Source organism: Dryobates pubescens, chromosome 10 (assembly GCF_014839835.1).
Source record: "Dryobates pubescens isolate bDryPub1 chromosome 10, bDryPub1.pri, whole genome shotgun sequence".
In the NCBI taxonomy this organism is placed as follows: domain Eukaryota; kingdom Metazoa; phylum Chordata; class Aves; order Piciformes; family Picidae; genus Dryobates; species Dryobates pubescens.
In genome coordinates this window covers 26130270-26154963 of record NC_071621.1, presented here as the reverse complement: position 1 = coordinate 26154963, position 24694 = coordinate 26130270, and the positions used below count along the sequence as shown (strand labels likewise).

The window sequence follows — 24694 nt, the reverse complement described above, 5'->3', positions numbered from 1 at the left end:
GATCTGGTAGGTTTTTCTACTGAGGATTTTGTTTGTGAGGTCCCTGTCTCTTCAGTAAGAACTGGATTGAGACACTGGATTTGCTTTACATTGTCATCAAGAATCTGAAATGTAGATGCCTTTGAAATACCTAGTTTGAAAGCTTGCTTAAAATATTTTTAGTAGAAAAATAATCTAACAGTAACCCAACATTTAGATTTTTCCTTCCAGTCTACACAGACATTAACATTAAAAAGAAAAGCTTTACAATGCAGTAAAACAAATGGAGTGTGAGACCAAACGGGTTAGGAAACAGCATCTTACACTTAAAGGTGAAGAAAGCTTGCACACAGTGTAGGCAGTAGTCCAAGTATGTAATGTCACAGAAAGAAACAAAGAGCAGTTAATTCTGGTTGGTGCAGGGTTTGGTTTGTTTTGCCTTCACAGTATCTACTGTCATGGTTTGGAGAGCATGTATAGTTAAAAAGTTGAAGCTGGATTTTGAACAGAGTTACACAGCTAGTAGCAGGGATAGAAGAGATCACCAAGTCACAGAATGCCAGGTTGGGTAGGACCCCAAGGATCAGTTGATCCAACCTTTCTACATCATAGTATAGTTGATATGAGACGGCCCAGCATGCTGTCAAGGTGAGTCTTAAAACTGTCCAATGTAGGGGAATCTACTACTTCCCCTGGGAGATGATTCCAATGTCTAATTGTTCTCCAGAGTGAAAAAATTTACTCTGGAGTCCAATCAGAATCTCCCCAGGAACAACTTGTATCCATTTTCCCTTATCTTTTCCATGTGATTCCTCCTAAAAGGGAGTCTTCATCTTCTTGGTAGCCACCCTGTTACCCTGTTCATAAGGTCTTCTCTAAGCCTTCTATTCTCAAGGCTGAAAAAAATAAACTCTTTTTCTTTAGAAACACCTCAATTTTGTGGAAGAGAATGCACTTAAACCCCTTTGGAGCTTTGTTTGTGGTGTGATTTCAGGTCTTCCTGTCCTACAAGTACTAGTCATCATTGTTGACTAGAGCAGCACACTGCTGCTTCTGGTTCCCCCTCTAATAACATATACCTTGCATTTTTTATTAAATAGTTTTAACAAAGTATTTAGCACTGTAAAAGCTATTGTGAAATTTAAAGTAATGTTATAATTTAAGGTAGTATTACAAAACTATTTGTAAGATTTAAGGTTTGAAATATACTTGGAAATCAGTGGACAGTTGGAGCTGAAATTTCAGGATCTCCTCATTCACAGCCATGAGCACGCTGCCATTGCTTACTCCTATGAAAACACTGGCTTGCCAAAAAAAGTGAGAAGGAGGTTAAAATAGTTAAATTATTAGAATATTTTAAACAATCACATTTTGCTTCTGACTCTTGGTCTGATTTTAAGAGCAGAACAAATCAGCATTCACTCCAGCAGATGATGAACAACACCTGAAATCTTACCTGCCATTTTGAGAAGATAAGCTGGTTAAAAATTAGTATTTTTAACCAATGAAACACGAAATAGAATTGAATCCGGACATCTGCAGTATTTATAAAGGAGAGAGTATGAGTGAACACTTGTACATGCAGAATTGGAAATTACTTTCTATAGAGATTTGCCTAAATGGGCAAAATTCTAGATTTTAAGGTCTTTCCTTAAAAGGTTCTTCTCTAGTGGCTTAGAAGATGTGTCTGAGCTGGATTCAACTCTGAAGTACATTGGGTTGGGAAGGGATTTTAAGACTTAAAATGACCAACCCTGTAAGTAAAAGAGAAGGAAGAGGAGGGGAGAATCAACCAAGTTGGAAGACACCTCATCAAGTCCAACTGATCACCCAACACCATCTGATCGACTAGATTGTGGCACTAACTGCCTCATCCAGTCTTAAACACCTCCAGGGATGTTAACCTTACCACCTCCCTGGGCAGCCCATTCCAATGGCAAATCACTCCCTCTGTGAAGAACTTCTTCCTAACATCCAGCATAAACCTCCCCTGGTGCAGCTTGAGACTGTGTCCTCTTGTTCTGGTGCTGGTTGCCTGGGAGAAGAGACCAACCCCCACCTGGCTACAACCTCCCTTCAGGTAGTTGTAGACAGCAATAAGGTCTCCCCTGAGCCACCTTCTCCTCTCCAGACTAAACAGCCCCAGCTCCCTCAGCCTCTCCTCACAGGGCTTGTTCTCCAGACCCCTCACCAGTTTCATTGTTATTTCTGTGCCTCTCTCAGAACTACTGTACTTGATTTTCAGGTTGACCCCAGACTCTATATTCAGGGAGAGCAGCAGCAGGCAGCAGTGCAAGCAATGACTGATGTTAGTATTGTGTTTCTTTGCCAGTTTGTTGATAGAGCTTCCTAAATATCTAGAAAGTGCTTTGTGGTTTAGGAAGTCCTCGATCTGCAAATTCTGGAAAGCCGGATGAGTCTGCGGTCTCTTACGTGCTTGCTAAAGTCTCAAACATCTGCTTTTGGGCTGCTCTGAATATGCAGGACCGGCTGAGCTTGGCCAGCCTGGCACAGCTCCTTTGGTAATTTGCCGGGGTAGGTCTAAGAGTTTCATCTGTGCCGGATGTTGGGGCTGCTGACGTACAGTTTTGTCTTGCGAGGCTGTTTGTCTAACCCTCCCATGTTTTCCCCCTTGTAGCCCCCAGAATCTTAATCAGAGGACGGACATGTTTTATCTGCAACCAGACTGCTCTGTCTCTGTGGAGAGTCCCATCTGGTACACTGCCACTTCCCTGGACCGCAACACGTTGGAAAACATGCTTGTACGGGTTCTCTTAGTGAAAGATATTTACGACAAAGACAATTACGAACTGGATGAAGACATTGATTAAAACAAACTTCCAAAAACCCCATCAAGAAAACGAACAGCATTAGATATAGTCATGCTGCTAGACCTTTACTATGGAAAACATTTCAAGTTTACCCTTTGTTTTATGAGTTTTGTAGCAGTGTGTACCCTCCCCTGGGTATTACCATGTAAATAGCCCATGAGTGAAAGTTTCCATTATTCTGCATAGTGGTTTTAGGATACATCACAAACACATTTCAGATTATTTGATTATTTTCCTTTTTCCTTGTTTTTTTTTTTTCTCCCTTTTTTTTTTTTTTAATTATTTATTTGTCTAGGTATGTTTGCAACTTTTTACATTGGAAAATAACGAATGAGAATGTGCCATGTGTAAGTTGTTTGGGTTTGGTTGGTTGGTTGTTTTTTCCCCACCCCCCATCCCCCCCCTTCCCTCGTAGTAAGAGACATCCATATTGCACAATTCTGCTGTCGGAAGCTCCCTTGAAAGGAGGCTCTTTTAATGGGTTCTTAAACCGGATGGTTGTGTTTTGGGTAGCACTACTACTAAAGTTTAGAACTTGCTGTGTCTTTCAGAATTTTTAAATAAATTGTAAACTAATAGTTTTTTTACTTTCTAGTTACTGAAGCCTTATAAGGTTATGTAGAGAGATTCCATCTTATGTACCAAAAATAGGCAAAAGGAGAATGCTGTCAATATTGGTGTACTGTAATGTGAATCTATTCTGGTGAAAACTTCTTTTTTTTCTTTTTTTTTTTTTTTTTCCTTTTTTTCCTTTTTTTCTTTTTTTTTTGGTTGCCCTTATTAAAACCTTAGTGTCCTTTCCTTATTTGTGACTCTCTCTCAATTGCCCCTACAAATAAAATATATATATATAAAAAAAAACAAAAATAAATGAATATAAGCTTAAAGCATGTAGTCATCAAGACATGTATTTTGTAAAAAAAAAGAAAACCAAAAACCCTGGAAAAAAAAAAAAGGAAGGAAAAAGAGAAATGTCATGTCTGATGACAATGCTGTATAATTCTTTTCCATCTTTACTTCTCTGACCATAAATGCCAGTACCTCATATTACTGTAAATCTGTCCTTTGTAGCCTTAGAAAAGGGATTTTATACTGTATTACCGAAGGTAATATGGTGTGGTGAATTTTTACCTTCTGTTTGCCCTTAGGTTGCTGTATTTCAATACAGTCAATACTTGACTATGGGTGGGAAGATTCTCTTAACTAATGCCTCCATTCAAAAGCCATATAAGCCGTGAAGTTACAGAAAGCTGGAAGATAATTTTTGTGAAGAAAAGTCCTTGCATTTGTTCTATAGCCTTTCATTGTGCAAACTTTGCATACAGATTCTGATTTCCACGTGCAGGTTTAGCTGCTTACATTTTGTTATTTGCTCTTGTTTAACTGATGCAAGCAATATGGTGGTTCATGCAACAGTTTTGCTATTGTACTGGATAAAAATGTAGTAGAATATTCTACTATAAAGTAGTCATAAGTTTGGCTCTCCTAAATGGCATTTAGCATCTGTTGAGAGGAATCATCTACTAAAGAGGAAACTTTCTATGTATATATATTTCACCTGAAGATTTATTTCTTGCAAGGGCTGCATGGCTTTTTCATTTTCCTTAGCTTAAAAGAAGGCACATAGGGGTGCATCTTTCTATATAGAGAAATAAAGCTCCGGTTGCTTTGGTTTGTTAAGCAAATTTGTTTAAATTTCTGCTATTCTTGTGTGTCCATGAGTATGTATTAACTTTAGATACGCTGCTGTTTCAAAAGTAGATGTAGATGTGCATGTTTAATTTTCCATTGTTTTTTTTTTGTTCTGCTGGCTCTAGCCTTCCTGTGAAATGAAGAAATACTCCCCAGCACCAGTGAGCAGACGACTTTAACAGCTTCAGTGCTCTTTTCCATTTGACAGTGAATGTGTAAGAACTTGGTTCGTTAATGCTTGTTTTTCCAGGCAACAGCATTGTGTCCTTAACATGAAGTATTTAATTTAAACATGCATTGAAGTGTTCTGATAAATAGCAATAAGGATCGCTTGCAGTCTCTTCTCTGTAGCTGCGATTTCAGCGGGGACTTCAGTCGCTCCGTGATTGTGTCAGTGTTTAACCACAAACACACTGCTGTAAAACTGCAAACTTAAGTGAAGTTCAAAGTACCCTGGATCAGGACTGAAGTTGAGAATTCGTAATGAGTGCTTGGTCTTAAACAGTGTAAAGCCTTTTGCTCAAAATGCTATTACAGCTGTTTCTTTAATAGCAAGGTCAGTTTTTAATATGCTGTGCTAAACAATGGACATGTGTTACCAGCCTTATCATAAAATAATTCATGCTTCCTAAAGTTTCTCAGACACCACATTATCATCCTAAAGTTTTCAATTTTCTACCCAAGATTCATGTTCCATCAGTATAAAAGAGTCAAGTTTGGTTTAGAAATGCAAACAGGGCTGTCAAGATATTTTTTTATTCCAGAAGATGGAGCTGTCCCATCATCAGCAATTACGTGTTTCAACTAGTTGGTGTCTTAGATTGAGTGTTGCAAACTGCTGAGGTACTGCAGTCAAGAATGCACCATGATGTAACATACATGTTTTACTCCTAAATCTGAGGGGTAACGCAGAATGTGATAAAAAAGCCTTAGTCCTGGAGAAATAAAGGCATGCAGTTTTGTAATAATTAGGAGTTCAGGGTGAATGCATTTTCTTTTCCTTTGAAAGAGCTGTCAGGAGTTGGTCTAGAATTAGATAGGTGTCAAGGAGTTACCTGCAGGTCGCCGTGCAGGAAAACACGTGATACCCAGAGAGCTTCCAAGTTAATGACACGTGTCAGGAATCTGCCTTCCCTTTCCTCCTTTAGAGGGTGTGAACTGCCAGCCTGACGATTCAGGCAGTCCCTATGACCTAGTGCACAGCTCGCCTGAGAAATGCAGCATGGGGACTGTACTGCTTTGTCTGCAGGGAGCCCTGCAGATGGTGCTGGCAGTGCAGTCTAGTTCAGGCAGGATTTCCTTAACTTCTCAAACCATGCCAGCATGTGCTCTGCATCTCTTCAATTTGGCATCTAGTTTGAACCAATTCACAGGTGAACTAGTGGCCTTAAGATACTAAGGAAATTAGACAGCAGCAGTAGGCAAATTACATAGACAATATAGTTCACTGTGAGAAACTGAAAAATTAATTAATCTGCTTTTTTAGTAATCTTTTTCTATAAATAGTTGTGTGCAATCATTGAGGAAAATGCTGAGCTAAGCATAAACTATGGCAATTTTGTTGAACAGAAAGTTAAGTAATTTCCATGTGTACAGTATTAATTCTTTAACATGCTCACAGTCTGACTCTATAATGGAACAGAATTTCTTTTTCTTAATATCTGTGACTTGTTTTATGTGAAGCTGTGCAAACAGGAGAGGTGACTTTTCACTCCCAAAAGGAAGAGGTATATGGGATGAAAGAGAAAAGACACGGTAGGCATGCACTCCATTTCCATTTGCATTGGCCTTCTGTATTGTGTAGAAGATGTTTTTCTGTTTCACTTTCTCTTTTTCGTCTGTTCCTGTTAGGAATGGTAGCTAAATATATTAAATTTTTTTATAAACATTCACTTTTTAACTCCTTACACTCCTGTTGTGCATTATGTGATATGTGGTAATGTGTAGGACCACGTGTAGGACCAAGTGTGATGCCAAGTAAGTGGAGTAGGAGCTATTCAGTTCCTCTTGCACTGAGCATCCTGGGGACTCTCAATGAAACTGAAAATCAGGGCATTTAGTGCCAGGAAATTACTGAGATTCTTATTAAGAGAGTATTTGATCATGGTGTGTAAAACATGAGTCTCTGGGTTATAACAGCATTAAAACACTGAAGTTGGAGTTGCTGTTTGTTTATGGTTAGAGTGGAGCCATAGGGTTTCTGTGAGTCTCCTGAGGGCTGTGGCTGCTGTGCATGATGCACTGGTCCCAAGGGTTTGGTTAGGTGTGGCAACTTAAAATGTCTCAAGTGGAAAATAAGTCTTTCCTCTGGCAGCTTTTTAATTTGAAATGTTGAAACCTGAAATCCTCAGAACATGAGCTGCAGTGCAGATGCTTGAAGCCAGTGTGTAATGGGGTATGTGCTTCAACACTTAGGCTAGTGTGAGTGTCTGTAACACTAATTAGCCATCTCTTTGGACACCCACAAGCACAACAGGCATCTCACATATGCACAAAGATGATGTGGGGATTACTGCCTGCCGTTGTGCTGCTCCACCCAGCGCTGGCAGCCTCTGGCAAGCAAACTCTGCCTTGGCAGAGCACCAGCTTGCTGCGGGCACTGGCAGGCAGCATTTCCCCCTCTCCTGCCTGCAGGCAGGGCAGGACCCGTGCTCTCTCTTGCTCTTCCCTGTGCAATTAGGATGCTCCCAGCCATTTCAGGGCTTCTTGCTGTTGGTCTGTGATGGAAATTGTGTGACCGCAACATGAGCCAATTTTATGCTGAGGTGTAAAATCAATCTCAGGACAGTGAAAGAACTGAAATAATTTCATGTCTTCCTTATCCCTCAATAAGGCATAATTGCAACTTAATGTTACCTTTATATAACTCTTCTCTCCCCAGATCTCCCAGGACTGACAAAATACCAGAGGGGATTTGAATGAGACACTAGTGTGGTAAATGAGCTCCAGAGGGGGGAGAGAGAGATGTGATAGTGACTGAAGAAGCTGGTATTGTTGGGCAGGGGGAATGAGTACGAGGGACAGAAAAGAGTGATTGCATCTGTTTTGAAAAACTAACAAGGTTTAGGAGCACAGGTTTAATTCATACTCTCTGATCATCCCTTCTGAGCTTCTGTCACCTGTTCCAATTTCCTGCATAACCTGGCTTGAAGGATTTCACCCAGCATAATTCTGTATGCTGCCACTGGATGCGGAAATGAGGTATGTATTTGAAAGGGCTTAGTCTGGCTAGTTGCATTTTCAAGGTATCAGTATGTTGGTATTTCCAAATACATATCTCTGGGAAATATGTTTATTTCTTCACCCAAGAAGTAATTGTCATTATGGACCGAAGCAAATGATGCAGCAGTCACAGCATATTTGCAAGTGTATCATTAGGGAGTTTGGGAAAGATGCAGTTAAATCACTGTCTTGTGTCTCAAATACTGTGGTGTGAGGCATCACAGCACTTCAACCTTGTTTAATCAACCATTTTTGCACAATGAGTGTGTGTTTGTTTTGTAAAATGAAAGGACAAAATCTGAAGATAGCTGACACCTTGAAAGAATCCTTCAAGGACACTGTGGGTCATTTCCTCTGTTAACTGGCAGGAGGATGTGGCAGGGAGCCATAGGACAGCCCTCTTGCTTGTTATAGCTGGGTAAAGCTGCCCAGACTCTCGCTCCCCTCATGAAGCATGGTCTTGCCCAGGCAGATGAATGCTAGTGGTAGTCCTGGAAATACTTGTGAGCAAAACAGCTTCTGCAGATGTTCACAAAAAAAAACCCAAATAAGAAGCTCAAGCTCTACTTAGATTTCTCATTCAAGTAATGTTTCAAACTCCAGGGATGTAAGTATGAGTAAGACACGATCTGAGGTTTGTGTTCTCTGTGATGCAGTGTTGCTCAGAGAAGTGGTACTTAGGGCCATTTCTGGCTGCTACCCTGCACTGATGCACAGGGCAATGTCAAGGCATCAGCAAAGCTGCTATTTTCCTTGCTGACATAAGTGCTGAAAGCTTCTCCGAGTTGTTCCCCAAGTTTATAGTGTACTGGGTTTACCTGGCTGAATCCAAAATAGTGGAGAGTTTGACAGAAGGGCAGGTACTGAAAACGTGGGTTCCTCTGATGCTTACTGCTGTGCAGGAGGTGAAAGATTTGGAAAGGAGTCTGGATGTGAGAAGTCTGGGAAGAACAAAGCATAGCATTAAAGCAGCTCCTCCTTTGAGCTGTGGGTGATTCCTGAGTTTGAGTTTGTACACTTAAAGAAAACAAAACAACAACATACTTTAGCTGCTGGTTGTTCCCAAACACAAGCAGGCAGTTCTCTCAGAACTCCTCATCAAAGCTAGGTCCTCTGCCCAGTACAAGGCCAGTTATGTTTATTAGTATTTATTAGCATCTTTTTCCTTTATTTATATATGTATTTAAATAATTGAGCCTGGTTCACAGCCATGCAAGAGACTGTTGAAAGCATTAGTAGGTTGTGTCATACATTGTGCCTAGATACTTGTAAGTCCCCTGTTTTATTTTCACACTAAAATTCTGATTCATGAAACTGAAACCTCTGTGTCCTTTCTGGAGAACCAAGAAGAATGTCCTTGTCATTTGTGTGATTCAAACTGGCAGCATTTTATTTGTGCCAAACCACTAAAAAATGCCTTTCTGGTTTAACATACAAAATGCTATTTTATTTCTTAACATGTGTGCTGAGTTATCAGTGTGCTTCCTCTAGAAATGAAGGTGATTTCTGCTTTCAACATGCATTATCCAAGGAAACATAAGTGTACTATTTGCATTTATAGTCTTTCTTTTTCTTCAATACTTGAAAGTCAAGAGGAAGCTTCTCAGGGTAAAGCTGTGTCACTAAGGAAAAAGAAGGGGCCTGCTGTCATGGCAAAATCATCATCCTCAGAACCTCTAGAAGAAAAATCCCAGAACTCTCCCCTTCTCATTACATCTAAAGCCATTTACTATTTGTTGTTTCTCTGGCCCCAGGCATGACACCCTAGTAGGTAATATTCTGTGGTGGTAATCAAAAGAAGAAATATCAAAAGATTTAGTCTGATTTCCATTAACTAAAGAAATAAAGCTTTTTCTTTCCAGCTTTTATCCTCTGAGTTCTGGATGCATCAGTGACCTTATGGGGACTAAAGGTGATGTTTAAAAAAAAGAGAGACAAAGTATGAAGGAGAACAGGAGGAAGAGCAGTCTTTGATGAGCTTAGTGTCAGCTGGAGGAACTGAAAAGGAAGTAATTCTCTACCAGTGTGTTCATTCAGTTCGGGTTGATTGGTGGTTAAGAGCCCAGGCATCTTTCACAGTTGTACTGGCTTGTTCTTGTATCTCAGGCTGCACCTATAGCCAGGGTACTTGAGGTGGTACACTTCAAAGAATCTATAGATTGTGTATTTATACAATGTGTGGTACAGTTCAAAGCATCTGTAGATTGCACTGTGTATTTAAATAATGTGTGACAGTTCATCCAGAGCAATGATCGCATCACACTGAAGCAGTCATCTCTGCTGACCTTCAGGCAAAATGTATTTCTTGAGATAAAATCCCACCTCATCCCCAGAGGTCATGTCCTATGTTTAAAAAAAGTGTGCTCACCTGCAAGGGAAGACATTCTTATCTGTCATTGGTGTCTCCTCATGAAATAATGTGATTTCTCCTCCAGTTCTCCCTGGAGAATCCCACAAAGGGAGGGAGGAGGAGGTTCAAAGCAGCAAGTAACTCCTCACATTAACTAAATCCCCAGAACCACAGTGTGTGAAGTTGCAGTGCATTGCCAGAATAACAGCAAATCCCATGAAGTTCCATGGTACATCTGCAGGCAGTTTAACAAGGGACCAGCCTTTGTGCTGCAATTATTGCTAGGCTCTGATCCGTAGAAAGGTGTGAAAGAGATTTTCTGGAAGACTAAGGGGTTTGGAGCGTTAAGCTCAGTAGGGAAGAAGTGAATAACAAGGGATGTTTCCATAAGCTGTCAAGCAAAGGAATGCAAAACTAACAAAATCAGAGCAATGCCTGTGTGTTTTGTTACTCTGCAGAAACCCACTGGGATGCAGTCTCTTGATGGAACAGTGCTAAATCTGGGTAAGAGTGGATGTTTTTTTGCACCAGGAGAGCGTTCACAGAAACAATAGATTGTTGTTGTTGCTGTTTAAGAAAGTGAGCCCCTTCTGGTTGTTTTGTGGGTTTGGGGGTTTTTTGGTTGTTGTTGGTAGCAAGTATCCCAGCTCCTCCTTCTCCTGCAGCAGCACCCTGAGACGGAATTTTGCAGTGCAGAGAGAAACACATGAGCCAAAGGGCTGCAGAGAAATAAGACCATCTATGAAGTGGTTTGTGCTGTGCCTTTCCAAAGGCACAGCAGTTTCCAGCATGAGGAATGAGGTTCCTTAGTCAAGGGGCAGCTATCTCATGTTGCTTTTGTCTTCTAAAGCATGAGTCAGGAGGAAAAAGATTTCTTGATGCCACTGGGCCACTGGCATCCTCACTGCCGTCATGGACTAGAGGTGCACCAATGAGACCTGCATTTGGCCTGGTGGAGGAGGCTGGGAGCTGAGACAATGTGCAGCTGTCAGTGTTGGAGATGCCTGTCCTGGGAAATGTCTCTCCACCTACTCTTGTGTTTGGCTGCTTCTGTCATTATTTCCTTCTCACTAATGGAGCAATTCCTATGTCCTACTGGAAAAGATCCCTACTCACAAGTGGTGTCTCATCCCACTCAGTGGATAAGGGAGGTGAATTGTTATGATCCCCCTGGAAGAGGCTGGTCCTGCACAAACAATAAAGTCACAACACAGACTTGGTTGAACAATATGAAACAATGTATAATTTTTTTTCCTAACAACAATAAGCTATGCAGATGAAGGTGTTTTGACACAGGAGTTCTTTTCTTGCCAGCTGCTTTAAGGCACAGCTAGGTTATGTCCATCAAGAAGAGGAAAGGTAAGTGAGCAGCAAGAGGAAAGGATAGTGGCAGAGAAAGAGTAAGTTAATAAGATACCACCACCCTTGGATCCAGCAATGTCTCATGGGATCAGTCCAAATCTTCAGTTCTTCATTGCATCCCAGATCAAAATGTTACTGTCTCTCTATGCCTGTGGGGTATGGGTGGTGTCCACAGCTTACTTAGGAAGTGCAGGGAGGCAGTGCTAAATTGCATGAGCTTCTTCCAGTGTACTGTCCACTGTAGACCTCCTTGGTGCAGCTGACAGCACACGAAGAAATTAACTCGGGGGAAAAGACACGTTCCAGCCTATGCAGAACTTGCCTCTTCCTGTTGTTAATTTATTTGCAAGAAGCAGGTCTTGCCTTGAGCCAGAAGAGTAAGACGGCCACTGAGATATCCTGCGTCTGGACAGGCTTTGCACATTCAGGTCTTGGTGAACACACAGGGTTTGAAACGGGCTCCTAGAAGAGGTGAAGCAGTGACAGCTCCACCCTGGAGCCACACACTGATGGCTGTACCCTACTCACAAAGTTCCTGTAGTGGAAGCAACCACCAGGAGGCTTACCTCAGATCTTGCAGGGCTTGTAGTGGGAATCATGGGGCTGAGAAGGTGAGTGGTGTGAGATCTTCCAGAATCCTTAGGGATACATGTGAGCATTAGCCCAGCTTCATGTCAAGATGCCCCAGATGTTCGTGGATCATTCAGGTTGGGCATAAAGCTCTTCTATATGTCAACTGCAGAAGGTGGTCTGCCTTAACCTTGCAGACCTGGAGCATACTGGCCCTGGCAGGGTTTTTGATGTTTTATGGCATGGCCTGCAGGTATGACAACCAGAACCTGCAGTGATTTTCTTGTGTCTTGGTATACAGCAAGAGTTGTATCCTAATGTTAATAGAGAAAATAATAAAAGCAAAGGTTTTTTGTGAAAGGTTTTTTTTTCTATGCCCTGCAGTAGGTAGCCACATCCACCAGCTATGCCTGAGTACACTTATCCTGGTCTTTACATCTCCAACAAAATCCTGGCAGCTCCTCTGGCCATGGTGTTCCTGGCAGGCCTGGTTTATTTGAATGTAGGTCTGGAAGCTCTGCTGCAGCCTATTTTTGTGTGATTCATAACTTCCAGGGGAAATGGGCATTCAAAGCCTTTGAAACACCTTTACTGGCTCTGCAAACCGAGGTAGAATAGAACAGAACCAGGTTGGAAAAGACCTTTGAGATCATCGAGTCCAAGCTATCATCCAACACTAATCAGCTAAACCATGGCACCAAGCACCCCATCCAGTTTCTTCCTAAACACCTCCAGTGATGGTGACTCCACCACCTCCCTGGGCAGCACATTCCAATGGCCAGTCACTCTTTCTGTGAAGAACTTCTTCCTAACATCCAGCCTAAACCTCCCCTGGTGCAGCTTGAGTCTGTGTCCTCTTGTTCTGGTGCTGGTTGCCTGGGAGAAAAGACCAACCCTCACCTGGCTACAACCTCCCTTCAGGTAGTTGTAGAGAAAATAAGGTCTCCCCTGAGGCTCCTTTTCTCCAGGCTAAGCAACCCCAACTCCCTCAGCATTTATTTTAAAGTAAGCATTTAGGCAATCAAAATAATGCCCTTAATTACAATGTGATGCAGCACCTAAATTAATAGTGTATTAATTGCATTTTAAAATGGTGCATTGGAGCTATCTACTAAAATCCATACTGCTGCAACATGAGGCAAATGGTTTGAAATCTCTTTCTTTCATTTTTCCTTTTTTTTTTTTTCCCCTTCTTTTCTTCTCCTGACAAATTGGGTGCTGCTGGCAAGAGGAGAGCCTTTTTCTGCCATTGTGCACGGTGTCTGGGCCAGCCCCGCGGGCTCATGCAGCCGCACAAAGCCGGCAGCCCATCGCTGCCTCGCCTACAATGAAAGCCTGGCGTAGCCACATTCTTGTGAACTGTGGGGAAGCTCAGGGACGAGAGCAGTGCAGGCCTCAGAGTTTCACATCTCAGTGAAATGAGGTACATTAGTTACACAGCACTTTTAACAAGCAAAACATGTTCTTAAAAATAAATAATTGTGTCTAAGGTGGTGGATACTTGGGTAATGGATCCCCTAAGTGACTTGAAGATAACAAAATAGAACCATTCATTGTGTTTTTTTCAGACCAGGACACAGCACTGTGGTGGCTTTTGGAGTGAGAGAGGCTGAGTTATCACTCAGGGTTTTAAATCACTGGCACTGTCAGTAGCTACACTGTTAGGGCTGTGATTAAGGGCTGTGAGGAGGGAAGTCCCCTCTCATAATGCTGGAGTATCCCTCACAGTAGCTCACTCCCTCACCCCCCTCCAAGTTCAGTTCAAGTGAGCAGGCAGTTCTGGGGCATGGCTCTCTGCTCTGTAAATCCTGTGCAGGTACTTGAAGCATATGAGATGGCTCATACTGCTGGAGTGCCTGTCTCTCACCATAAACTCTAAAGAAGTCCAGATTTACTCTCATCTACCTGAACAAGTTGAATTCCATCCCAAACATATTTAAATGGCTGAGGTCCCAGAGTCTTCATTTCTTTCATCTCATGTACTTACTTTTCTAGATGTAATAGATGTAAACATGTAATACCCTTACCTGTCAAAATCAAGAAGCTGTCATGGAGGAGTGTTAGAAGACTATTTCTGTGGTAACAGCTGTGTCACATCTGGTTGTTTTCATAGTGCACGTGAATGTGAGTGTCCTGAGCTGGCTGCACAATGGCTTTTCTGTATATCTTGTGGGGGGGGAGGGAAACAAACAAGCAAACATACAAACAAAAATCCTGGAAAATCAAAGTAGTTAAATTTCCCTTCCTTGCCTGGGTGCTACAGGGTATGAGGAGGCTGGATATGGCAATAAATGCCACCATATATGTGCTTGAATACTGCTTGAAATGATCATTTAGCTATAGTTTTGCTTAATAAATGCTGATTCAGTGGTAAAATAATACCTCTGGGGGACAGATTCTGGAAGAAAAGTGGTAGCTGGCAAAAGGATATGGTTTTGGTGGGCAGGAGATTAGAAAGGATTCCTTTCTTGTGGGGAGGAAACATCTGACAGCTGTAGGGATGTTCACATTGATTCTCACACTGGGCCCTATTCATGTGTTAGAGCACTGCAGTGTAAGTACAAGCAAAAAGGAACAATGGCTGACTGATGCCCATGATGCTGAGTCCAGGTAGGAGGAGAGCAGAGCTATAATAGGACCGTGACAGCTATGGAAAGGCAGGATATCATCAGTCACATTGGAGGAATAGAGAGGACCCTCTCTATATATATATTTATAGGGCAGCTCTGAAACCTGAGCCCGAGAAGTCAAAATGAATAATATGTTAAACAATGTGAAAAAGGTCCCAGCCAAGCTGATCAGTCTCTACAGAATGAGCAAGTGAGATTTTGATTAATTCTGAAAACCTGAACAAAGTTCCCCCCAGGAGAGATGTAAAACACTTCTGGACTGTGGGATGTCTCCTGTTTTTCCTGTGTTCTCTGTTTTTTGGAGGGCTATGAGAGATTTGGGGAAAGCCTGAGTACAGTGTGGTTTTGCCAAGCATAAATAGCAGGCCAGTGGGAGAGACTTTGTTTCTTCATCCCAGAAGAAAATGTGAGCAGTTCAGAGAGGAGCAGCAAGCACTGTGGAGTTGGGGGTGGTGGTGTTGGTGTTAAGAAACTGAGGTGGTGTGATTCAGATTTGTTGGGATATTTCTCTGCAGGAAGGAGACCTGGCACTGAGTGGGCACCAGCCATCCTTGAGCACCTGGATTTCAGCAAAGCTGGAAAAGATTCGGTTCAGAAGATGAGTTAAATTGGCTCAGTCAGAGATGTAGCTCAGAAGTGTGCAGGTGGCCATGCTTGGGGTCCAGGAGCAAAGTTACAAGGACGGAGGGAAATTTACTCCCTCCAACCACACCATGCACCCACCCAACAGCTTTCATTCAGACCTGCTGCCCTTGTAAGTCCAGACAAAATCCCCATTCCTGAGGCACCGGGAAGACAGTGCCCACAGTGCTCTGAGCCAGCTCTGTTTCAACCAGGTTTGCCATGGAGAAGTGGGCAGCAGAACCTGTAATGAGATAGTGTGGACATCAGGCACCTGGCACTCACACTGATTGCCCCTTCAGTTTTGTCAGCAGATGACCCCATCAGACAGGCCACAAGGAGAAAAACAAGGGAGAACTGTAGCAAGATAAGAAAGGGCAATGCAGGCTTCTAGATAGACTTTTATTAGCGAGTGATGAGGGCAACAGGGAAGAAAACTGATGGGTGGAAACATTAAGATTGGTTAGGAGTTAACTGAGTAATGATGAATAATGATAACTAAATGCAAGTAGCAGAGAAATGGAAATGTTTAGAGAAATAGAAATGTTCAGGGTAAACTTCAGCCTGGGCTCTCTTTTGAGCTTGGGCTTCCTAACCATTTTCCCGTCTGGAAGCTCATGTGGAATGCCAGGGTACTGTGGGCTGGAGAAGCCCTCTTTCCCTCACCAGCAGCAGGACTGTCTGCCCTCCTCCAGTCCCTTAAAACCCCAGCATGACCAGTAGCCTCCCTGCCCCTCCACCAGCCTAACAGCCTATGACACAAACCTGCCAGCAGCTCAGCTCTAGCAAACTTATTCTGCCCAGCTTTAGACAGCGCCTTGCTACCTTTTATTTTCACACTGGTTTGATACACAGACCTCTTAAAGAGGAAAAAAGAAAGAGCTAAACTTCGAGCACAAGCCCTATGAGGAGAGGCTGAGGGAGCTGGGGTTGTTTAGCCTGGAGAAGAGGAGGCTCAGGGGAGACCTTACTGCTCTCTACAACTACCTGAAGGGTGGTTGTAGCCAGGAGGGGGTTGGTCTTTTCTCCCAGGCAACCAGCACCAGAACAAGAGGTCACAGTCTCAAGCTGCACCAGGGGAAGTTTAGGCTTGACGTGAGGAGAAAGTTCTTCACTGAGAGAGTCATTCATCATTGGAATGTGCTGCTCAGGGAGGTGGTGGAGTCACCATCCCTGGAGGTGCTCAAGAGGGGATTGGACGTGGCACTTGGTGCCATGGTTTAGTCATGAGGTCTGTGGTGACAGGTTGGACTTGATGATCTTTGAGGTCTCTTCCAACCTTGGTGATTCTGTGATTCTGTAAACCAAGAAATACATGGTTTGGTTGATTGTGTCGCTCCATAGAGACATGAAAACTATTCTCCTCATGTTATCAGCATGCTGTGTGTAACTCTGAAAGTGCACTTTTGCTTTATTGTAGCTTGATTTCTTCCTAAGCAGTATGTCACCGCTGCATTACCTATTGCAAGCCTAGACAAAAAGACTCAATCAGTAGCTTTCAACCTTCTGATATTTATCCTCCTCATATAGCAGTAGTACGCCAGTAAAGAAAATAACCACCACTAAACAGGGATAGTGCGTAAAGTATGAAGCTGATACCATATTAACTCAGGTTGTCTTGAGTGGTGCCCTGTGTTTCTGCTCACTGGTTTAGTTGTTCAGCTCATTTTAAACACATCAGGACATTTTTTTGGGAAGATGGAGATTTCTATCAAGCGGTGTTGGCCAGACTCCAGATTTCTTCTATTCATCTAGAGCTATAACAGCGCCGAACACATAGCTGTGAGTGTGAAAGCAATGGTCACCCCTGCATTTTTGTTTCTGTTCAGTCCTCTTGTCCTTTTAGACAGCATAATAGAAGCGCTGCAGTAAGCAGGGTCAAGTAGGATATGCCAGTGAGAAATGTTAAAATGAGACTATAGGCTGCGATTACGGGCTCTAATGGGCGATGAATCCTTTCTAATCACATGATATGAACTAATGTCACCATTTATTACAAAAACAACAAAGTGTTCAGCTACAGGAGGACTGGAATGGATGACAACTGCATTTTTAAAATGCTTTGTTTAAGCAAGGACAGGGTGATCTTTTTAGATAACTGGGGAAAATGAAGTCAAAATAAGTGCAAGTATTTGCAGCTGGTTTCAGTTGGAACAAGTGTCTTTTCGGGGCATGAGGATTCATCTCTGCAAAGGGGTGTGCCAGCAGTGTCCACCTCTATCTCTGAGCTCAAGTGAAAAGCTAAACTTGCTTATTATGCTAAAAAAACAAATGGCATTGAATTCAGGGTGTGGTATTAAAGGTGCAAATATAAAAAGTTCAGCTCCAGTTCTCGTCTAAAACGATCTCTAGAGGTTACTTGAGAATAGTTTTCTTAAGCTCTAGACTTTGCTTTATGCCAAAATGTAGGAGGAAGAGTCTGAAAAGACTGTTGTCAATTTTGACACCTCTTCAACTCTCCACCCAGTCTTCCAGTTACATGTATCACAAAATATTTCCAGTGTTCAAGACAGTCAGGAAGTATTGTGCCTGAAGGAAAGGTATGTGGTCAGATACTCCTGTGCCATATCATCACTGAGAAATTGTGGTTACAATATAGTCACCAGTGTGGGGGACAGCTTGCCTGGTCTCCCCTGTTAATCCAGATCCTAGAGCTGCCTCATTGAATATATTCTGCCTTAAATGACCAGTTTAGCTGATTTCTTATCTAATTTAATTCAGAGGACTAGGAAAGAGCAGTAACTCCTGGTAGGGGGTATTATCAGTGGCAAGCACTCATTTAACTCAAACTGCCAGTTTGGTAATAAAACTGGGGACACAATCTCTCTGGGCAGTTTTTTAAACCACTTGGAAGTCCTGGTTGGAAGCACAAATGAAGTACCATGATTTCCACTGCCATCTGCCACCCCGACCCAGGCTGTCATGCCCACCTCATGTACTGCACAACAGTTCTGAGTCCTCAGCTTTCTGGAGCAGGAAGCTGCACTACTCATCTGCATCACCCTGCACCCAAATCATGAAATTTTAGCTGAACATCACTACAAAATTACAGAGACCAGCTGTAAACCCCTCTGCATGGACCAAAGTGTGATTGGAACCTCAGCAACAGGATATTGGGTCACATGTTTGATGTATGATTGGAACCTCAGCAGCAGGATATTGGGTCACATGTTTGATGTATGATTGGAACCTCAGCAACAGGATATTGGGTCACATGTTTGATGTATGATTGGAACCTCAGCAGCAGGATATTGGGTCACATGTTTGATGTATGATTGGAACCTCAGCAGCAGGATATTGGGTCACATGTTTGATGTATGATTGGAACCTCAGCAGCAGGATATTGGGTCACACGTTTGATGTATGATTGGAACCTCAGCAGCAGGATATTGGGTCACATGTTTGATGTATGATTGGAACCTCAGCAGCAGGATATTTGGTCACATGTTTGATGTATGATTGGAACCTCAGCAGCAGGATATTGGGTCACACGTTTGATGTATGATTGGAACCTCAGCAGCAGGATATTGGGTCACATGTTTGATGTATGATTGGAACCTCAGCAGCAGGATATTGGGTCACATGTTTGATGTATGATTGGAACCTCAGCAGCAGGATATTGGGTCACACGTTTGATGTATGATTGGAACCTCAGCAGCAGGATATTTGGTCACATGTTTGATGTATGATTGGAACCTCAGCAGCAGGATATTGGGTCACATGTTTGATGTATGATTGGAACCTCAGCAGCAGGATATTGGGTCACACGTTTGATGTATGATTGGAACCTCAGCAGCAGGATATTGGGTCACATGTTTGATGCACTGATTTAGACAAAAATTTAAATAAAAAAAATCTTGGGTTGAAAAAACAGCTTTTCAAGACATCTTGTACAAAGTTTCTGAATTGGGAAACATAAATTTATAAGAGCTGTAAGATGGCAAAATGTCTTATGGGAAACAAGAGTATGACAGAGTGCAAGAGTTTCTTCCGTTTCCAGAGCTGCAGGCTCTGAATAAGCACAAGTCTCAACTCCTGCACAGGCCCTTTCACAGAATCACAGAATCACTGAGGCTGGAAAAGACCTCTGAGATTATCAAGTCCAGCCTATGAACTAACACCATGACATCAGCTAAACCATGCCACCAAGTGCCACATCCAGTCTTTTCTTAAAGACTTCCAGTGATGGTGAGTCCACCACCTCCCTGGGCAGCCCATTCCAGTGCCTAATCAGCCTTTCTGTGAGGAAGAGTTTCCTAATATCTAACCTAAACCTCCCCTGGCTCAGCTTCATCCCATGCCCTCTTGTTCTGTTACTAGTTACCTGGGAGAAGAGCCTGACCCCCACCTGACTACAACTTTCTTTCTCAGCATGTGACCACATTTTCAGTTTCTGGAGGGAAGTTCTGCCTACAATTGTCTGGCTTTGTTGTTACAGGATCTTCGCTGGTAGATGATACAAATATTGCCAGGGTTTGCTCTGTCTTCAACGAGTCACAGAAGGGTTGAGGTTGAAGGAGACCTCCAGAGATCACCTGATTCACCCTCCTTCTAAGGCATGGCCACCTAGAGCCAGTTGCGCAAAATCATGCCAAGATGACTTTTGAGTATCTCCAGTGACAACCTCTCTGGACAACCTGTGCCAGTGCTTCATACTCCTTCCAGTGAAGAAGTGTTTCCTAATGCTCAGAGGGAAGCATTGGCATATTCTTGCACCTGCATGCTCTTCTCAGAGAATCAGCATTAAAAAATGAGTAGTCTCAGTTGTCTAACACCCACCCCTGCAGTCTGTGGAGATTCACAGATTCACAGATTGCATTGGGTTGGAAGGGGTCCTCAAAGGTCATCTTTGTTCTACCTTGCCCCTGCAGTGAGGGGCAAGGCTTCCTAGGGCTGCATCAAGCCTGATCTTGAATGTCTTCAAGGATGGGGCCTCCACTACATCTCTGGGGAACCTGTTCCAGTGTTTCACTACTCTCATGGTGAAGAACTTCCTCCTTACATCCAACTTAAATCTACCCTGCTCCAGTTTAAAATCATTGCCCCTTGTCCTATCACTGCAAGCCCTTCTAAAAAGTCCTTCCCCAGCCTTTCTGTAGGTCCCCTTCAGATATTGAAATGCAGCTATAAGGTCTTCCCAGAGCCCTCTGTTTTCAAGGCTGAACAACCCAAATTATTTCAGCCCATATCTGGAGATATATAGTTTGCCTCTCTCAGCTCATTTGCCTACATGACACTGTTTACATCCTCAGTGCTCATGCTTCAGTTCTTTCTACTTTACACTGAACATCCATTGCTCATGGCAGGTCTTCAAATTCTTCTTCAGTTTAGGACTCCCCTCTAAGATTACTCTGGCTTGTGCATTAGGGACTTGCTGGCACATAATTCAGATGAAAGATGACTACAGTAATTGTCATGGGACAGTTTGACATGTCCCTAGCTAGGTAGTGAAGCTACAGAAACACATCAAGGATGTTTAGAGCTGTTGTAAGGGATGGAGTGGTACACAGAATCAGGGATGTTATGATTAGTCAGAAATACTTTTTTTCATAGGTTGTTTTCTGCAAGACTTCTGTTTCACCCATCATATACAATTTTCTAAGTCATGCTTGCTGTATTTTCAGTGCTGTTATTTGTGTATAAGCAAGAGCTTGGGCAAATGACCACAGCCTGTTCTTAAAAGCATGCTGTTGAAAATATCTGTGTACAGCACAGAGCTGCTCAGCTGCAGAGATGAAAGAACTTAAAGATGAAAGTCATGGCTCCTTTTGGCAGATGGGGAAAGGGAGGTATTGGGCAGTAACTTTCTCAAGGTTCACGGAAAGGCATTAGAATCATAGAATCAACAAGGTTGGAAAAGACCTCAAAGATCCTAAGTCCAACCTGTCATCCAAGACCTCATAACTCCTAGACCATGGCACCAAGTGCCACATCCAATCCCCTCTTGAACACCTCCAGGGACAGTGACTCCACCACCTCCCTGGGCAGCACATTCCAATGGCTCTCAGTGAAGAACCTTCTCCTCACCTTGAGCCTAAACTTCCCCTGGCACAGCTTGAGACTGTGACCTCTTGTTCTGGTGCTGGTTGCCTGGGAGAAAAGACCAACCCCCTCCTGGCTACAACCACCCTTCAGATAGTTGTAGAGAGCAATAAGGTCTCCCCTGAGCCTCCTCTTCTCCAGGCTAAACAACCCCAGCTCCCTCATCCTCTCCTCATAGGGCTTGTGCTCAAGGCCTCTCACCAGCCTTGTTGCCCTTCTCTGGACAGGTTCAAGAGTCTCAATGTCCTTCTTAAACTGAGGGGCCCAGAGCTGGGCACAGTAAGCAGCTAAGCATTGTTAAGAAAAGTGAGATTTCATAGATGTTTGATTAACACTAAGCTTAAAGAGAATGCACTCGAATCCAGAGGGATCATTTTGGAGAAGAGGCAGTACAAAAGCAAGCTGCTACACTTCACAAGAAGGGCAGTGACTGTCAAAGGTTGCCTGCTGTGTGAATCCAGTCTTGGGAGGAGGTCATTTTTAGAAAAGGTTATGTTGCCCAGCTAGCCCTCTTCAGATGTAACTGCCTGAAGGGTGGTTGTAGCCAGGAGGGAATTGGTCTCTTCTCCTAGGTGACCAGCACCAGAACAAGAGGACACAGTCTCAAGCTGTGCCAGGGGAAGTTTAGTCTTGAGGTGAGGAGAAAGTTCTTCACAGAGAGAGTTGTTAGCTGTTGGAATGTGCTGCTGAGGGAGGTGCTTGAGTCACCATCCCTGGAGGTGTTCAAGAGGAAACTGGATCTGGCACTTGGTGCCATGGTTTAGTGGTCATGAGGTGTTGGGTGACAGGTTGGACTTGATGATCTTTGAGGTCTCTTCCAGCCTTATTGATTCTATGATTCTATAATGCAGACAGGTCACAATTCCTCACCTTTCTGACATGAACTCAGAGATAAAGAAAAATGTTCAGTCAAGAGATCAGCTGGATTTTTGATACTCAGAAAGTGCTTTTCTAGCTTGGTGTCCTGCACTTTGTGGTTATTGTGCTAAACCGATAGCTGAGCTTGCAGGGGTAAGGGACATGAAGCTGATAATGCTTCCCAGGCTCACTTCACTGTGTCATTCATGCCTATCTCTGGGCAGCACAATGATAACACAGTGTTATATACAGAAGGGGAAATAGTTGCTTGGTGACTACCCTACATTTTGGATTTAACCATTTAGCTCTCCCTGGCTATCCATGTTTGGTGCGTGTGTAAGCGACAGTCAGCAGCTCACAGCTTTGACACTAAGGCAGAACTTTATCGTAGTTTCTTATGTGCAAAAAAATTATCTTGGCCTGAAAAGCAAAGCTCTAAAAATTCAGTTTCCCACTACTGGCCAAAAGACCACCTAGCCAAGTGCTGCTGCTGCTGCACAGCAGAGGGCTCTGTCTGCAATGTCAGCATTCACAGAATCACAGAATCATAGGGGTTGGAAAGGACTGCAAGATCATTGTGTCCAACCTCCCTGGCAAATCAGGATCATCTACAGCAGGCAACACAGGAATGCATCCAGAAGGGTTTTGAAAGTCTCCAGAGAAGGAGACTTCACAGCCTCTCCGAGCAGCTTGTTGCAGTGTTCAGTCACCCTCACAGTAGTTTTGCTCATGTTGAGGTGGAATTTCCTGTGTTCCAGTTTGTATCCATCCACCCTCCCCCTGTCACAGGGCACCACTGAAAAGAGGCTGGCCCCTTCTTGCCACCCACCCTTAATGTATTTATAAACACTGATCAGATCCCCTCTCAGCCTTCCCTTCTCCAGGCTAAACAGCCCCAGGTCTCTCAGCCTTTCCTCATAAGAGAGATGTTCTATTCCCTTAATCACCCTCATAGCCCTCCTTTGGACTCTCTGTGGTATTTCCCTGTCTCTCTTAAACTGGGGAGCCCAGAACTCAATACCATACTCCAGATGTGGCCTCACCAGGACAGAGTAGAGGAGGAGAACCTTCCTCAATGTGCTGGTCACACTTTTCTTAATGCACCTGAAGATATCATTGGCCTTTTTGACCACAGGGGCACATTGCTTTCTTCAACATCCCTGGTGAGGAGCCCTGCTGGGACTCTTTGCAGCCAAAAATTATCATTCTTGGCCAGTAGCTGGAAACAGCTAAGCATAAGCAAGTTCCCTTTACTTACCACAGATACTAATTTGTTCTTTATCTAGGACAAAGTGAAAGACCCATCATACAGTTCATGGAAAATCTGGCAGAGGGTCTCAGTGTGACTGGACTCCTGCCATAGGCAGATAAGCATCCTGAAGTGAGCAGGTTCCAGTGTGTGGGGATGTGTCAACACTGCAGCAGAGAGCAGAGATGCCTGAGAGCATTAACTGAAATAACCTGGGGACCAGAGCAAGAGTCTGCTCAAGACTCAGGACTTGATGGAACATTTCATTCAGAAAAGACATATTTCTGAGCCATGAAGAAGGCAAAACACCTTTCCAGCATGCCATGTCTGGGTGGTATTAGCCAGCCTATCAGGAAATATGTTTTTAATTTTTACAGACAAAGCTCTTAATTTGTCCTTGGAAGTTGTCCCAGAACCAAGCAGGCTTCCATGTCTGGATCTCTTAATGATATGAGTTTATCTGTAAGCTATTTAATATGCATGGGCCTGATTTTTTGTTTTCCAGAACTGACCTTATAGGGTGCAACCCAAGCAGCTTTCAAGTTTGCATCTTCCAATATTGTTATTTTTTAAGCTATATTTTAAGTGTGATTCAAGAAATCCCGTATGAAACTCTGCTTAAAATTAGGCAAAGGGAACGTTCACAGTAGTGTTGGGCTGAATCAGCATACTGGCACATTCACATGAGTAGCACTTGGTCCTAAGTGAAACTAATCTCTCAGTTTTATAAGTAACTCATATGTAGGTGGTGTTGAGCAGTTCTAAGAGCAAGCATTTTGAGAAGCTGGAGATTAGTCAGAAGCAGAAATCAATGCTGACTTTCACCAGGCCTGGAAACCCTTATTATCCTGAAAACTCCTTGCTGGGCCTTCACAAGGGCTAAATTTCAGCAACTCAATCAGCAGCAGAAGTAACTTAACCTTTGTTACAGGGCTCCCTACAGGACCTGAAGGCAGGCTGGAGCAAGGAGGGGGCCAGCCTCTTCTCCTTGATGACAAGTGACAGGACTAGAGGAAATGGTTACAAGATGTGTGATGAGGTTTAGGCTGGATATTAGGAAGAGTTTCTTCACTGAAAGAATTCCACAGTGGAATGGGCTGCCCAGGGCAGTGGTGGAATCACTATCCCTGGAGGTGTTCAAGCAGCCTGTGGACCTGGAGCTTAGGGACATGGTTTAGTGTTGACCCTTCAGTACTAGCTAGAAGGTTGGACTGGATGATCTTTGAGGTCTCTTCCAACCAGATATATTCTGCGGTTCTGTGATGCTCCCAATCCACCCAACTGAGTG

The 24694-nt window shown here is 43.2% G+C and overlaps 1 protein-coding gene across 1 annotated transcript in view; it reads left to right on the top strand.

Moving 5' to 3' along the window:
* Nucleotides 1–3028, top strand: part of ZMYM2 (zinc finger MYM-type containing 2) — a 94509-nt gene extending 91481 nt beyond the window's left edge. Inside the window, exon 26 of the mRNA XM_054164568.1 lies at nucleotides 2618–3028. Coding sequence (XP_054020543.1) covers nucleotides 2618–2810 — 193 coding nt within the window. The 3' untranslated portion in view covers nucleotides 2811–3028. The remainder of the gene's footprint in view (nucleotides 1–2617) is intronic.
* The last annotated feature ends 21666 nt before the right edge of the window (nucleotides 3029–24694 follow it).